Below are 14,330 nucleotides of genomic sequence, written 5' to 3'. Positions count from 1 at the left end.
CATAACAAACAAATACAAACTAATTATGTATTCAAAACAAGGTAGCTCAATTGTAAAAAAATTATACTCTCTGCGAAATTTAAACTTGTTGCTAAGTAAATCATAAATATTTTCTAAGTGGAGAATATTATTATTATGTTGAAGTAGCTTCACATAATACTTACAAATCCATTGCTTCATAACAAACAAATACAAACTAATTATGTATTCAAAACAAGGTAGCTCAATTGTAAATAAATTATACTCTCTGCGAAATTTAAACTTGTTGCTAAGTAAATCATAAATATTTTCTAAGTGGAGAATATTATTGTTATGTTGAAGTAGCTTCACATAATACTTACAAATCCATTGCTTCATAACAAACAAATACAAACTAATTATGTATTCAAAACAAGGTAGCTCAATTGTAAAAAAATTATACTCTCTGCGAAATTTAAACTTGTTGCTAAGTAAATCATAAATATTTTCTAAGTGGAGAATATTATTATTATATTGAAGTAGCTTCACATAATACTTACAAATCCATTGCTTCATAACAAACAAATACAAACTAATTATGTATTCAAAACAAGGTAGCTCAATTGTAAATAAATTATACTCTCTGCGAAATTTAAACTTGTTGCTAAGTAAATCATAAATATTTTCTAAGTGGAGAATATTATTATTATGTTGAAGTAGCTTCACATAATACTTACAAATCCATTGCTTCATAACAAACAAATACAAACTAATTATGTATTCAAAACAAGGTAGCTCAATTGTAAAAAAATTATACTCTCTGCGAAATTTAAACTTGTTGCTAAGTAAATCATAAATATTTTCTAAGTGAACAAATAGTAGATTGTTATATTTGATTGTGCCGTCATTTATATGTTCGACCAACTCGATATCATTTCTTTTAGATAATTCAGTGCTTAGATCAGTGCCTCTTTCAGCCACAAATGGTTGTTCTGTTTTTAGTAGTGCCATAGCTAGTAAAATTAGTGGGGTATTGAAACTTAACGTTTTAAGTCTCAAGGTGAAAAGCGCAAATAACGAGAACCAAATGTAAAATTTAGAGTAAAAAAACACGAGTTTTGATCCATTAAAATGTATTTTATTTAAATAAATTTGTAACCCTTGCCTTCGCGGAAATACTTATATTTTCACTCTCATAGGACGTAGGTCTATTTATAGTATGTCCCCCCTACATATTTGTCATATTTGTATCTACTGTTTTGAATTTCCTCACATATATCTAAAAGCTCTCTTTTTTGTTAAGAATTACCTTAAATGTGTTTAGTTTGACAAAAATATTTTATCTTTTGATTAAAACTTCATATAAGAGTGACAAAAAGTCATCATACATGGTGCAAGTATTATAGTATAAGAAATCAGTGGGAGGCTCCTTTGGACAGGAAGCGGGCTAGATTATGGGTACCACAACGGCGCCTATTTCTGCCGTGAAACAGTAATGTGTAAACATTAGGTACTGTGTTTCGGTCTTAAATGAAATGAGAGTTAACATCTTATGTCTCAAGGTGACGAGCGCGATAATTGTAGTGCTGCTCAGAATTTTTGTGTTTTTCAAGAATCTTGAGTGGCACTGCATTGTAATGGGTAGGGCGTATCAATTACCATCATCAGCTGAACGTCCTGATCGTCTCATCCCTTATTTTCATAAAAAAAATAGTTTAAGTTTCTGCAATCCTTTGATCCTTTAGATTAGCTACCAACGTAATATATCTATCAATTTCTTGCAAAACAAGGCTAAACTATAAGGATTATGGAAATATTTCCTATCCTTATCAAGAAAATCTACGGACACAACACAGTATTACAGTTTATCTGACATTTACATAAGTAGCACCTTGTAACTCATAAATAATTCATAAACACAACATAATGAAGAATGAAATTTCAACGGAATCAAATAAAATAATGTTTAGGAATTTTAATAATTACATACTACGTAATAGTAACAAGGTCATAAGGTAACAAAGAGTTATTATTATGATTATTTTATAGCAATAGCAATGACAATATTGTATAATTGATTAAATAGCGCAAAAAAATGCTGGGAGAGTTTCTTGCGCCGTTCTTTCTCTCTCAGAGCGCCATTTGTTTCCGAAGCGGTAGTAGTATCTAGTATATTAGAATGACATGAAAATGAATTCTAAAGGTATCAATTTTGAGAAAATAAATGCTTTTGCTACAAATCATAGATGTGTAGGTACGCACTGACTCACACACCAAAACCTCAACTCTCATTCTCCCCCTAACATCTTACCCTCACCATCACACTTTACCATCATCCACAAATCATCACTACAAACAATACTTACCATTAATAAGCATATTTTAGAAAACCATCCTTTAAAAAGAATTAAAAAAAATTGTGTAAAATAAGAATCTGCTCAATTGAACACACATTATATCTACCAGCTATCTTTTACACAATATGCTAAAGAAGAGCGTAGATTTGTAATACAGGCGCTATAATGCTTAAAAGGAGGCTCCGATCATGACTATACACATTTATTCTTTGTATATATTCGTATTGATTCGTTATTTGAAATTTAATATTAACGGTTAAATTTTTTTTCAGAATATCCATTGTGAAAAATGTGAAGCTGACCTAAAGCCAAGTAAAATGTGTTCAAAAATAAGTGACAATGATTCTCCGTCGGTGTGACAGCTTGCCAACGCAACTACGGGAGGCTTCTGTCGCAAATCAGGAAACAATTCAACCTTTCCTTAATAAAATATCCGACTCAAATACTGTCCCGAATTTTGGAGACGCCCCAATAAGGGATGAAGTTATAGCCACTTGGAAATCTCTTAACACAGATGTCAACAGAATAAAGAATGGCAATTGTCCAAAAAATGGAACAAATAGAAATGATTTTGTCGCACCAAACTTTTGTACAAGAGAAAATAATAAGCCAAAGAAGGTTACCAACAAACACATATCAATTGCGTGCCAAGATGTGGACAGAAGTTCATCGTTTCCTTTGGACATGGGGAAGAGATGCCCCAACGACAGACGAGCGAGTACAGTGCGAAGACGGACTCTATTGGAACGCCTTCTCTCCTGGAGAACTCCAGAATGTGACTGCCAAGAGCAATGTATTGCTAAAAATCGGAAACCACCAAAAATTCGCAAAGAAGACTTGATATGCACATGTGGTGTTGTAGACGTAAAAGCAAAAGCCAAGCAGAACAATTATTCGGAGCGTGGTCGATCTAAAAGTGTCGGATATGAGGTTACACGTGAAGTTACACAGTTTCGTCGGTTAGTGAGTGGCTTGTTTAGTAGTGTCCATATTATATAATATATATACCGATTGAATTTAATCATACAGTCCACCATAATCTAAATCTTACTGTTTTTTAACTATATCTCTTAATGTTTTAGAGTCATCCTAACAATTTTGACTGGTTTGATTAAATCCAATCGATAGCCTATCAGTTTCTTTGTGTGGTGTTAGGTGTGCCAGTGCAAGTGCTACAATTGGAGCTGAAACAGCAGCAGCTTTACGAGCTAGGGCTGCTCTTACATTAGCCAGGCGGTACTATCCTGAAGGAGGCTGGGGATGGACTATCACGGTTGTGGGGACAATCGTCCAGATATTATCACATGGTCTACAGCTTGGAGGTGGACCTGGTGCTATCGCCTGTACAGCCGCTGTAAAGTATCGAGTTTCACCACTTTATACCCACGGTAAGTGATCTAGAATATTTATTGAATTAGGCGCTATTTTTAGGAAATACATAATTATCCAAATGAGCCTTCTTGAGTGTAAATTTCGCTAAGATTCGTCTTCAATCAATTGTGTGTCTCTACACGAGGCATCCTCAGAAGGCATTCATTCGCCAAATTCTGGCACAAGACTGTCACTATCGATATCTAGAATAGCACAATAACAATTTCTAAGCATAGCCAGATTAATCATAAAACTATTTATTTCAATTAATACAACCACATTAAATATTTAACCTCTTTCTTTTCTTAAAATGTAAATGAAAAAAAATTGGAAAGACAATATTTATTTATTCCCATTCATTGTAACGTTAATATATTTTTCAATAGTGCTAAGTCATTCGTTATCTAAACTATCGAGAATGTCGAGATCATGAGAATAGAAATTGACACATCACTTATAATATCAATTATCAACAGGGTGTAGTAAAACCCTTGGTGTGACGACGAGGAAAACAAATTACTCGTAGTCACGCTGGTGTGACAAACTGGTGTGACCACGAGTCGGGAATGGTAATAACTCAGTAGTTAAATTTCTATCTAAGGATATGCTTAACGACGACGACTTGCCACAAGACAAAATTGAAACTGAAATTAATATAGAAATATTATTAGGTGTATGATGGTATTCAAGTATCTATTTTGATTGAAATAAAAAAAAATGTCGTGCTGAATATTAAACACATCGTACATCAAACCAAATTCAAACTTAAAGGCTAAATGATAATAATATTATTCTTAGCAGACAGCAGTGACTAGAGATAAACTTTTTGATGCCAACATTTTGTGATGGCAAAACAAAGTTGTTTGTTATTTTAGGGTCGGTATGGAGGCAATTTTCTTAGGGTAATAATTATTTTACGTTCAAAGTATGTTGCTTCTTTTAAGGATTATAAGTTTGTTACATTTTCGTGTATATTTAGATTACAAAAGACAAAAGCCTTTTTATATTCATAATTATTTATTACATTTACATTACTTGTGAGTATAATATATTAATTATATTGTTCCTAATTTAACTTCGTAACCATTTATTACGTTTATTTAAATACTATTCTGGCCTTTATTTTTCATGTGTGAGTTTTTTGGAATAAATTTTAAACTGCTTTACCGATCGATTTCAAAAAATGCTCTTAACACCAAAGAAACACGTCTATTGCCACCAAGTCAAAATCGGTTGATTCGTAAGTGAGTTATCGTTGATGAAAGAAAACCGAAAAAAGTGTTCTTTCGGAATTACATCGAAATTCCGAGTCCGATCAATAATTGAAACTCAAAGACTCTTTATGCGGCTGCGTTTAAAAGTTCACGGTTTAATGGGAATTATAGTATTATAATAATGTTGTAAATGAAAATCTTTTAAGCCCTTAGGATTTTTTAAACGATCTAGAGGTATGTTTTATATTTTCTTCAAAATTTGCTACGCGTGAAGAGATCAAACAAAACAATACATGACGTATAGTCTGTTGTGTGTGTAGTGGTAGTGTAAATACTCTGTGTTGTCACTTGTTGCTGTTTGTCGCAGTGAAAATGTTCGGCGAAGCATACTTTGCTTTTCAACAGCAATGAAAATAAGTTGAAGAAACACGAAGTGCAGATCTGATTGGCATACCAAAGCTACCAGTTAAAAAAAAATATCGATACCTATCCATATTATTTCTATGAAAACTGATATTATTTTTAATAATTGTGCATTTTTTTATTATTCGGCAAACGGAACATATGAATATGATTTTATCAAATAATATTTTACCAGTGGTGTGGAAATAGTTAGGTCTGTTTCGGTTTTAATTCGATTTATTTCCTGTAATATGTAGTTATCCTTGATTTTCCCTTTAAAAAGGGAGTTCATTATATACTGGTATCATTCGGGAGTGTTTTAGTGACAGTGACGTTTCCGACCTAATATGGGAGTTCCGCTTATTTCGTAACGATAAATTACTTTCTATTCATATAGCTTTTAAACCCCTGTTCGCATCTGACTAAAATAAATATATGCGAAATTATAATTTAAAAGAAAATTTTGTATGCATACTTAGTTCAGACGCATCATAGTGACCAATATAGCCCATTTTCCGGCATTCTCCATTGTTATTATTGTCAAACGCTCGATATCCAAATAAAATAACCACTACTATCACTATTTGAATACTTGGACTGTCATAAATTAGTATTTAAATCTTCTTTGTCACTTATTTTATCTTTACAATAACGTTTAATACGCTTCACATTTAAGAATTAATTACCTTTTGTTGATTTTACAATGAACGGATTCGCAGGCGGTCGGGAATATTGGAAATAATTATAATAATATGGACTAAGACGTTTTATGAGGACTAAGGCCCATGTTGTTATTTTTTCGGTTTTCGAGTTCCAAATTAAAAATAATTTCATAATGATTTATTTTGAGTAATGTAAGTAATATCTCTTATACGACCTGACAACTGGTACTAGGTACTTTATGCTTATTACCTTTAAATTTAGTACGATTACGACTCAAAAGAATTGTTAAAAAAGGTTTGTGTGCTCCTGTGATTCCTCTGGTGTTGCAAGAGAATGTGGGCGGCGGTGATCACTTAACACCAGGTGACACGTACAGTCCTTGTCCGCCTTTTCCATAAAAAAGGGTTACTAAATCATAAATGACTTTCTTAATGATTCCACAGATTGGGAAAGGAGCGACTGCCCTCAGGCTATTAAATGATAAGTTTAATTGTACAATATAAATTGTTTGATGACAAAAAAGCCCGCTGAGTTTGTTGCGCCCATTCTACTTAGGTCTGAGGCATTCTTTTTGGAATAGGTGGTAGTTTTTGTCTTTCAATAAGTGATGTCACATCCTATTTTGAAAAAAATATTTGTATTTGAATTATTCATGTATTTCTTACATTATATATGCACGGCTAGATACATATATAATGTGTTGTAGTTTTTTGTTTTAATTGAATATTTTGGTTATTGAGCATCTAATCTGTCTCAAAAAATAGCTAAGGTAATAGTGTGATTAAATAAATATATCTTTTTGTACTTACATGAATAAAATATTTAAATGTTTATCAAAATCTATATACATATAAATAAACTTGGAGTGTCTGTTTGTAACATTGTAACAACCGTTTTTTACGTACACCAAAATAACATTTTTTACAATTTTTGTCTGTCTGTCTGTCTGTCTGTTTGTTCCGGATAATCTCTGAAATATGTACCGATTTTGACGGGACTTTTATTGGCAGGTAGCTGATGGAATAAGGAGTAACTAGGCTACGTTTATTTTAGAGAATTATTTATTTGTTGTAAAAGTAATGTTGCAATGTCCAAGAAACGGTCTAACTCTAAAAATAATTTATGTGGCAAACCATTACAAAAATTATGGTAAATACCATTATTGCTTACTTTGAACTAACCTGTCTCTTAAAATTATCCGTTACTTCAAACTTGTTTCACTTTAACTAAAAAATGTATTTAAACTTTTTCGCTTATGAATCAGCTGCAATAACATCATATCATCCTGTCTGTGAAAATATTAAAAACGTGACATGATTACATAGCGATAGTATTGTATCAACAGCATTTATATCGCTTATATTATGGTTTTTAAAATAACAAAAAAGTGAGGTCCTTCCCAATATTGTCTTTTACATTTTGGAAAATAAAGTGTGGAATTACGTCTTTTTAAATCTCAAATTCAAATTCAAAATATATTTATTCAAAATCACTTACTGAACGTCAAAAACTACCACTCAAAAAAGACTGCCTCAGACCTGAAAAGAACGGGTGCAAAAAACTCAGCGGGCTTTTTTTTATAAAAATATGGATTACAATGTAATATCGTACGATAAATATTTATAATTAAAGAAACTGAGGGTGTTCGCTTCATTTCCAGTCTATGGTATCATTTATCCTTTCCCACGCAAACGTTTCTTAACAATTTCGTAACACATTTGTTTTGTACATTTTCTGGGATCATATTGTAGAAGCATATACATCGGCCAATAAAAGACTTATTAACTCGACTTAACCGAGTAATAGCTATAAAAATTTTATGTTTGTTTCTTCTCGGTTGGGAGCCGCATTACAGATCGCAAAAATAATCTCTAGTAGTACGCAGAAATCCCTTGATTAATAATTCATTCTCGCATTTGTCCAGTATTCATTGCTATGCACGCCCACATAGAATCGAAGTTGTCTTCGAATCAATGTGGCCTATCTATTGTTGTCAAAACATAACCTTTAAATAGAGCGAAATAAAGTAATTAGGGAATCATAATAGAAATATAGTTGGCAATACTATCTGCATCGTTTACGGTCAAGTTGCCAACTTATTGGCACCAGAGCCAAAACCATATGACGTGAACATTTTTTTTGGAAACCGTATTTTTCTTTTTATCGTCGCTTATATTTAGTATTGAATTTATCATGAAAGGGACCTTTATATTGTAAGCAAACGTTTAATTATTGATTTGATAGGCTAATAAGGCTTATGACGATAGTAATATCACCAATACACTTCTGTAGCAGGGAAGGCATTTATTTTCTCAAAATCGCTTCGTACACAAATTGCGCTCTGGGAGAGATAAAACGGCGCAAGAAACTCTCCCAGCATTTTTTTTTTATAAAATATACAATTATTCGAAGAGCTATTGCTATAAAATAATCATAACCTAGTCCCAGGTTGTGCGATCGCATACATATGTCATAGGAGCAGTATCAACGCAATACTTATTTTAAAAAACAAAACATAATTAGGCTCTATTTCCAGCTATTGATTCGCCAAACGCTGGGAAACTTTTAGGTTTTTCAAGAATTTTGCGCGGCATTGCATTGTGATGGGCAAGACGTATCAATTACCATCAGCTGAACGTACTGCTCGTCTCGTCCCTTATTTTCATAAAAAAAAACTTAGTGTAACAAAAATATTTCCCATGATATTTAGAACAAAATCTAGTGTTGGGTAATTTATTATACCTTCAAAAAGCACTTTATATTACCAAGTACTATATTTGAATCTAACATCCACCTGTATTATTAAATCACGCCTCATATGAATACGAGGTCTCAGTGAACCCTCACTTCCTTGATTTATGATTTCGTGAAGATACACTCAAAGGACTGATTAAGATTTGGTGCTAACGACCAACTATTCATAAAAGGTATTTTCGGTCGGGAAACTTCTTACGCAAAATAGAACAAGCCTTGCCAAGTACTTAAGTTGATTGACGTTGTAATATTTTGGTTCGCGAAGTGTTCATTATTTAGTAAATGTACAATAGTTTTAACGGATGCTTGTGATTACGACATGTGCGAAATACTTAGTTTAAGGCGAAGAGTAAAAAGAAAACACGCAAACATGATGTTTTTAGACAAGTTTTGTGGTGAAAGTATAGCATTTAGAGCTATGAACACTATTTAATCCTTAAGTCTTATTTTAGCTACTTACACTTTATCATAATGTATGCTTATTTCTGGTGAAATAACTTTTGCCGAACGGCCATTATGGATTTTGTACCAATAAATTTGAATTGCCATACATCATTCATTCAGATATTCAATGATAGACATTTAGAAGTGTGATATATTAAATATAGGATCCAATCGACTCCATCAGAAATAAATAACGTAAGTGAGCAATGTGTTACGCTATTTTCTTAGATTAACATAACTGACGAGAGCCGACTATAGGAATATCCGAAGAAACAAGTTTGATTAAATTACGACTGACACAGATATTTGCATTTGCATCATACACCCATGACGTTCATGGTAACTATCATTAAACCAATTACATAGTTTAGTATCTCAGTATACATTTACCAATAGGAGACTTCTTGGCACAGGATGCCGGCTAGATTATGGGCACGACAACGGCGCCTAATTCTGCCGTGAAGCAGTAATGTGTAAGCTCTATTGTATTTCGGTGTGAAGGGCGCCGTAGCTAGTGAAATTACTGGGCAAATGAAACTTGTCATCTTGTGCCTTAAGGTGATAAACGCAATTATGGTGCCGCTTAGACTTTTTGGGTTTTTCAATAATCCTGAGCGGTACTGCATTGTAATTGGTAGGGCGTAACAATTACGATCAACTAAACGTCCTACTCGTCTCGTCCGTAAAATTTCGCATCACGTTGTTCGTCCGCGATAAACTCCTAAACTACTGAGCCGATTTTAATCAAATTTTGCACAATGCACAAATTTGATACAGCTTGAGAGATGTGACAGTTTTTATTTTGATTCGTGACCCATTATATTATTTTATTTCAAATTTTATTTCTGTATCAATAAATATTCTATGAGATAATTTTTTTACGTAGGTAGTTTGACAGTTCTGCTGAACAATTATTTCATAACAGGGAAAAACGAAATAATTATTAAACAAAAGATTTAAAATTAAGATATTTTGTAGCATTTGTTTAATTGAAGTGAAGCGCACCTGTCACCAGCTAGTTTACATATATTATATGTATATCACTACATATTATAAAACAAAGTACTCCGCCGCGTCTGTCTGTCTGTCTGTCTGTTCGCGATAGACTCAAAAACCACTGCACCTATCTTCACGCTGTTTTCAACAATAGATAGCGTAGTTCTCGAGGACGGTTTTAGTACATTAAATGTTAAGTTTTTTTTATAAGTTTTGTATATATTAACGCAATTTGTTGGAGATGTCAGCCAAAAATAAGTGACAATCGTGACAATCGAACTTTTAATTCAAATAGCTTAAGGGCGGTCGCTCCATTTGCAGTCTGAGGTATCATTATGAAAGTCATTTACGTTAATAATCTTTACCCGATAAATGTTTTTTTAAACAAATCTTTTGAATTTCGTGAACCATGTATCTTGAACATTTTCTGGCATCACGTTGTAAAAGCAAAATATTATGTCGCAGGTATATCAAATCAATGACAGAGAGAGCACAAAATTGTAAGAAATGAAGTCGACTGACTTCATTTCAATTTAGCGGCTTGGTTTAAGTGACATTGTGATTTCACGGGTACACTATAGGGTATATTCCGATATGCACTGCGAGTACTGCACAGTGCTTTCACTGTAAAAAAAAGTTGTTCCGTTATGGACTGCCAGTATACTGCCGCAGTATCCTAGCGAAATATATGACGTCATAAATCGCCGCCATATTCTACTGTGAGCACTGGCGTTTTCGAGGTAAGGTACTCGCAGTACTTTGGTCACGTGATAAGTCAAAACCACGTTTTATAAACATTACCTACAGTTTAATCTCAAATATTTTAAATTTGACAGTACTCCAACAACAGCTTTTTTTAATGAACTAGAAAACTTTAATACACTAATTTGAATGGTGCGTAAAAAAATACGGCTGACAGTATACGGGATTGCGTTCCGTTTTAAATAGTAACCAGTATAACTGGCTATAAAGGAACGGCTTCACAGTATACTAAATTGACGTCACACTGTACAGTGGTCGCAGTGTATATCGGAAGATACCCATAGTGACATTATAATAAATCTGGGCAAAGAGAATTTAAACACTACGTTCAAATCTGGGTACATTACTAATGAAATAAGCAGTGTGAGACGTCGAGCGTTCTGATTGGGCAATTTTTTTCATACGCTATTTACAAAACAGTAATAGTTTATATTGAAGCGTGCAATTTTCCTTTTGAAATTATCAATAGATATATGAAAACGATTGACAACCTAATTATTACCCGATTATTATATATACAAATCAGCTTTTATGCTAAAACGTAAGTAGAATAATAATTTCATGAAGCTAAGCTTGTCTGGCAAAGGATCGCCACGATGTTAATTAACTGTCTGACAATTAATGACGTGATTTTTATTAAATTTTTGAAGATAATACCCAGGAAATCAAAATCAGACTTTGTTATTTGAAGAATTTCGACGGGTATTCTGCATAGCTTTAATTCCGTTAACCTGCCAAAGCCACTGAAGTCTTAACTTCAAAATTGGCCATCATTCTAACCTGTGATAGGAGTATGCGCTGACAAACTTCCAGCATATATAAAATAAAGAAGGACTGTGGATTACGTGCTCTTGCTGTATTATGCGAAGGCGCTATTTATTTACAGCCGTTTTCAATAACGAATCTAGTTACGGATATATTACTATCATCGTTTAATGACAAGATCTTATCCATCCATAGTTACGTCCAATATAGTTATATTATTAATTATAGTCCAATGCTATCTGTCGATAGATTATTAAAATGTAAGTAAGCGTAAAAGGATAGATTTGTATACCTCTAGTAAGTTCAACTAAGGATAGATAGGTTATTGAAAACTGCCGATAATGGATAGGTGATCTATCTTCAAGGGAAAAGATTTCTCCGGTGATGGCCGACACAGAAGCAATCTTAAAATATCAAGTAATTATGAACGTCATAATAACCCAGTTCAAATAACGTCGTAATTATGTGTTTCAACCTATTCAAGATTCACAAGAAACTATTTACACAAGCAGATAGGCTTCTAGGAATATTTACTTTGAATACATGTTAGTACTATTTAACAAAACATAGGTATAGTAAATATAAACTGCGCATAATTTGATAAGTTGTACGCAGAGAACGGTGAAGTTACTTTAACATTAAAACAGAAAACGACAACAATGTACTGAAAATTCACAAAATGAATAAACTTTAAAAAAAAAGTGATAGTCTCTACTAGTAGTAGGTAGTACTAGGTTAATAGGTACACTTCTGTGGCGTAACAAAACAAAATTCCTTAAACATCACTTTTCTTCGTGCGATTTTACTTTTGTAGAAAGAACAATGTATAATAAAGAAGATATTGAATACAACCACAAATAAAATTTAGAAAAAACGACACGACCTCCGGCGTTCCGTGCCGGTGCTCTAACCAACTGAGCCAACCGTTCGAGTAACGTATCGTTACAAAACCTTGTTTGCTTTGTTCAACTCTCAGGTTGTGGCTTCATAGCTTTTGTTTTTCTAAATTTTATTTGTGTATTAATCCTAGAAGTGAGGGTTATCACTTTAAAAGCATAACATATTACAACTACAACCAATTAAGTTCTGTAACATTTATTTAAATTATGGTAGTTGAAGTTATATACATCGAGAAGATACAGATGGTCTAGTTGACTAGTTAACGTCAGGGTGTCGAAGTTGCGTGACGGTGTGCGCGCGCATCGTAGTGACTCACACTGATAATAATTCCCTAACGCGCCAAAAGAAGAATAACTTAAAAAAATAGTTTTACTATTTTTAAAGTAAAGTATTTCTTTTTCTTGACCAATATCAATTAATAATAGAAGACAGTGGAAATCCATATGTTTCTTTTATTTGAATAATTAACTGATATATCTCTTCCTTTTTCTCTTTGTTAACGTTATTTCCCTCGACATGTGTCATCGCCAGTCACGCCGTGCACGCTCACGCAACGCGCAATTTAATAAAAAAAATTAGGACAACAGTTGACCCTAAAGGCCATCCCTGCAACCTCCCGCTAATTCCAAACCAAAACGCTTCAAATCGAGATCTGATGAAAACTCGATTTTCGAAAAACGAGGTAAAACCATAACTTTCCGAAGTTATGAAAAGATTAAATATTCTTAGCGGAAAGTTAAAAATTAAGTTAAGAAATTTTAATAAAAAGATCGTTTGTTAATCAAAGTAAAGGAACATAGTGAATATTTATCTAAGTTTTAAAAAACATGAAAAGTAAAGTTCCGAGCTTAAACAAACAATATTATCTCCTGTCTGTTATTCTGAGCTCGGAGTATATTATCCGTAATGTAGGCAGTAACGGTAATACGGCGAAGGTTGAGTTTGTTTTATTTCATGGAATTAATATGTATATCGACTATATTATTAGATGTATGTTACGTATCAAACTGCACCTTAAGTTTGAAGTCCTAATCCTAAATTCCTCTACTTTGCCCTGTGCTTCTCCTTTTTTTTAAATGAAAATAAGGGACGAGACGAGCAGGACGTTCAGCTGATGGTAATTGATACGCCCTGCCCATTACAATGCAGTGCTGCTCAGTATTCTTGAAAAAACCCAAAAATCCTGAATGGCACAACAACTGCACTCGTCACCTTGAGACATAAGATGTTAAGTCTCATTTGACCAGTAATATCACTAGCTACGGCGCCTTTCAGACCGAAACACAGTAATGCTTACACATTACTGCTACACGGCAAAAATAGGCGCCGTTGTGGTACCAGTCTAGCCGGCATCCTGTGCAAAGGAGCCTCCCACTGTTAAAAATCCTGAGAAAAAAATAATAGGGTAGTCAGGGAAGCTTCCGAGGACCTCATAACTTCGAGATCTGATGAAAACTCGATTTTTGAAAAACGGGGTAAAATCAACAACTTCCCGAAGAACAAGTCCCAGGCCCAAGGGTGTCGTAAGAGGCGATTAAGGACGTTTACCAGTAGAAGGCTCAGGATGTCGGCTAGATTACGGGTACCACAACGGCGCCTTTTTCTGGCGTGTGTATTTCGGTCTGACTGGGACTGGGAATGATTGGGCTAATGAGACTTATGCCTTCAGGTGACGAGCTCAATTATAGTGCCGCTGAGTTTTTCAAGAATCCAGAGCGGTACTGCATTGTAATGGGAGGGCGTA

General features: G+C 33.6%; 1 protein-coding gene across 2 annotated transcripts in view; it reads left to right on the top strand.

The window, feature by feature from the left end:
• LOC126975294 (monocarboxylate transporter 10-like) overlaps positions 1 to 14,330 on the top strand; it is a 291,514-nt gene that overhangs the window by 59,146 nt on the left and 218,038 nt on the right. For both annotated transcript variants that reach the window (XM_050823101.1, XM_050823102.1), the window contains 2 exons: positions 2,588 to 3,274; positions 3,471 to 3,703. In XM_050823101.1, coding sequence (XP_050679058.1) covers positions 2,655 to 3,274; positions 3,471 to 3,703 — 853 coding nt within the window. In that variant the 5' untranslated portion in view covers positions 2,588 to 2,654. Of the gene's footprint in view, positions 1 to 2,587; positions 3,275 to 3,470; positions 3,704 to 14,330 lie in introns of those variants that run through there.

Source organism: Leptidea sinapis, chromosome 35 (assembly GCF_905404315.1).
Source record: "Leptidea sinapis chromosome 35, ilLepSina1.1, whole genome shotgun sequence".
Lineage (NCBI taxonomy): Eukaryota > Metazoa > Arthropoda > Insecta > Lepidoptera > Pieridae > Leptidea > Leptidea sinapis.
This window is presented reverse-complemented; position numbering and strand designations above follow the sequence as displayed.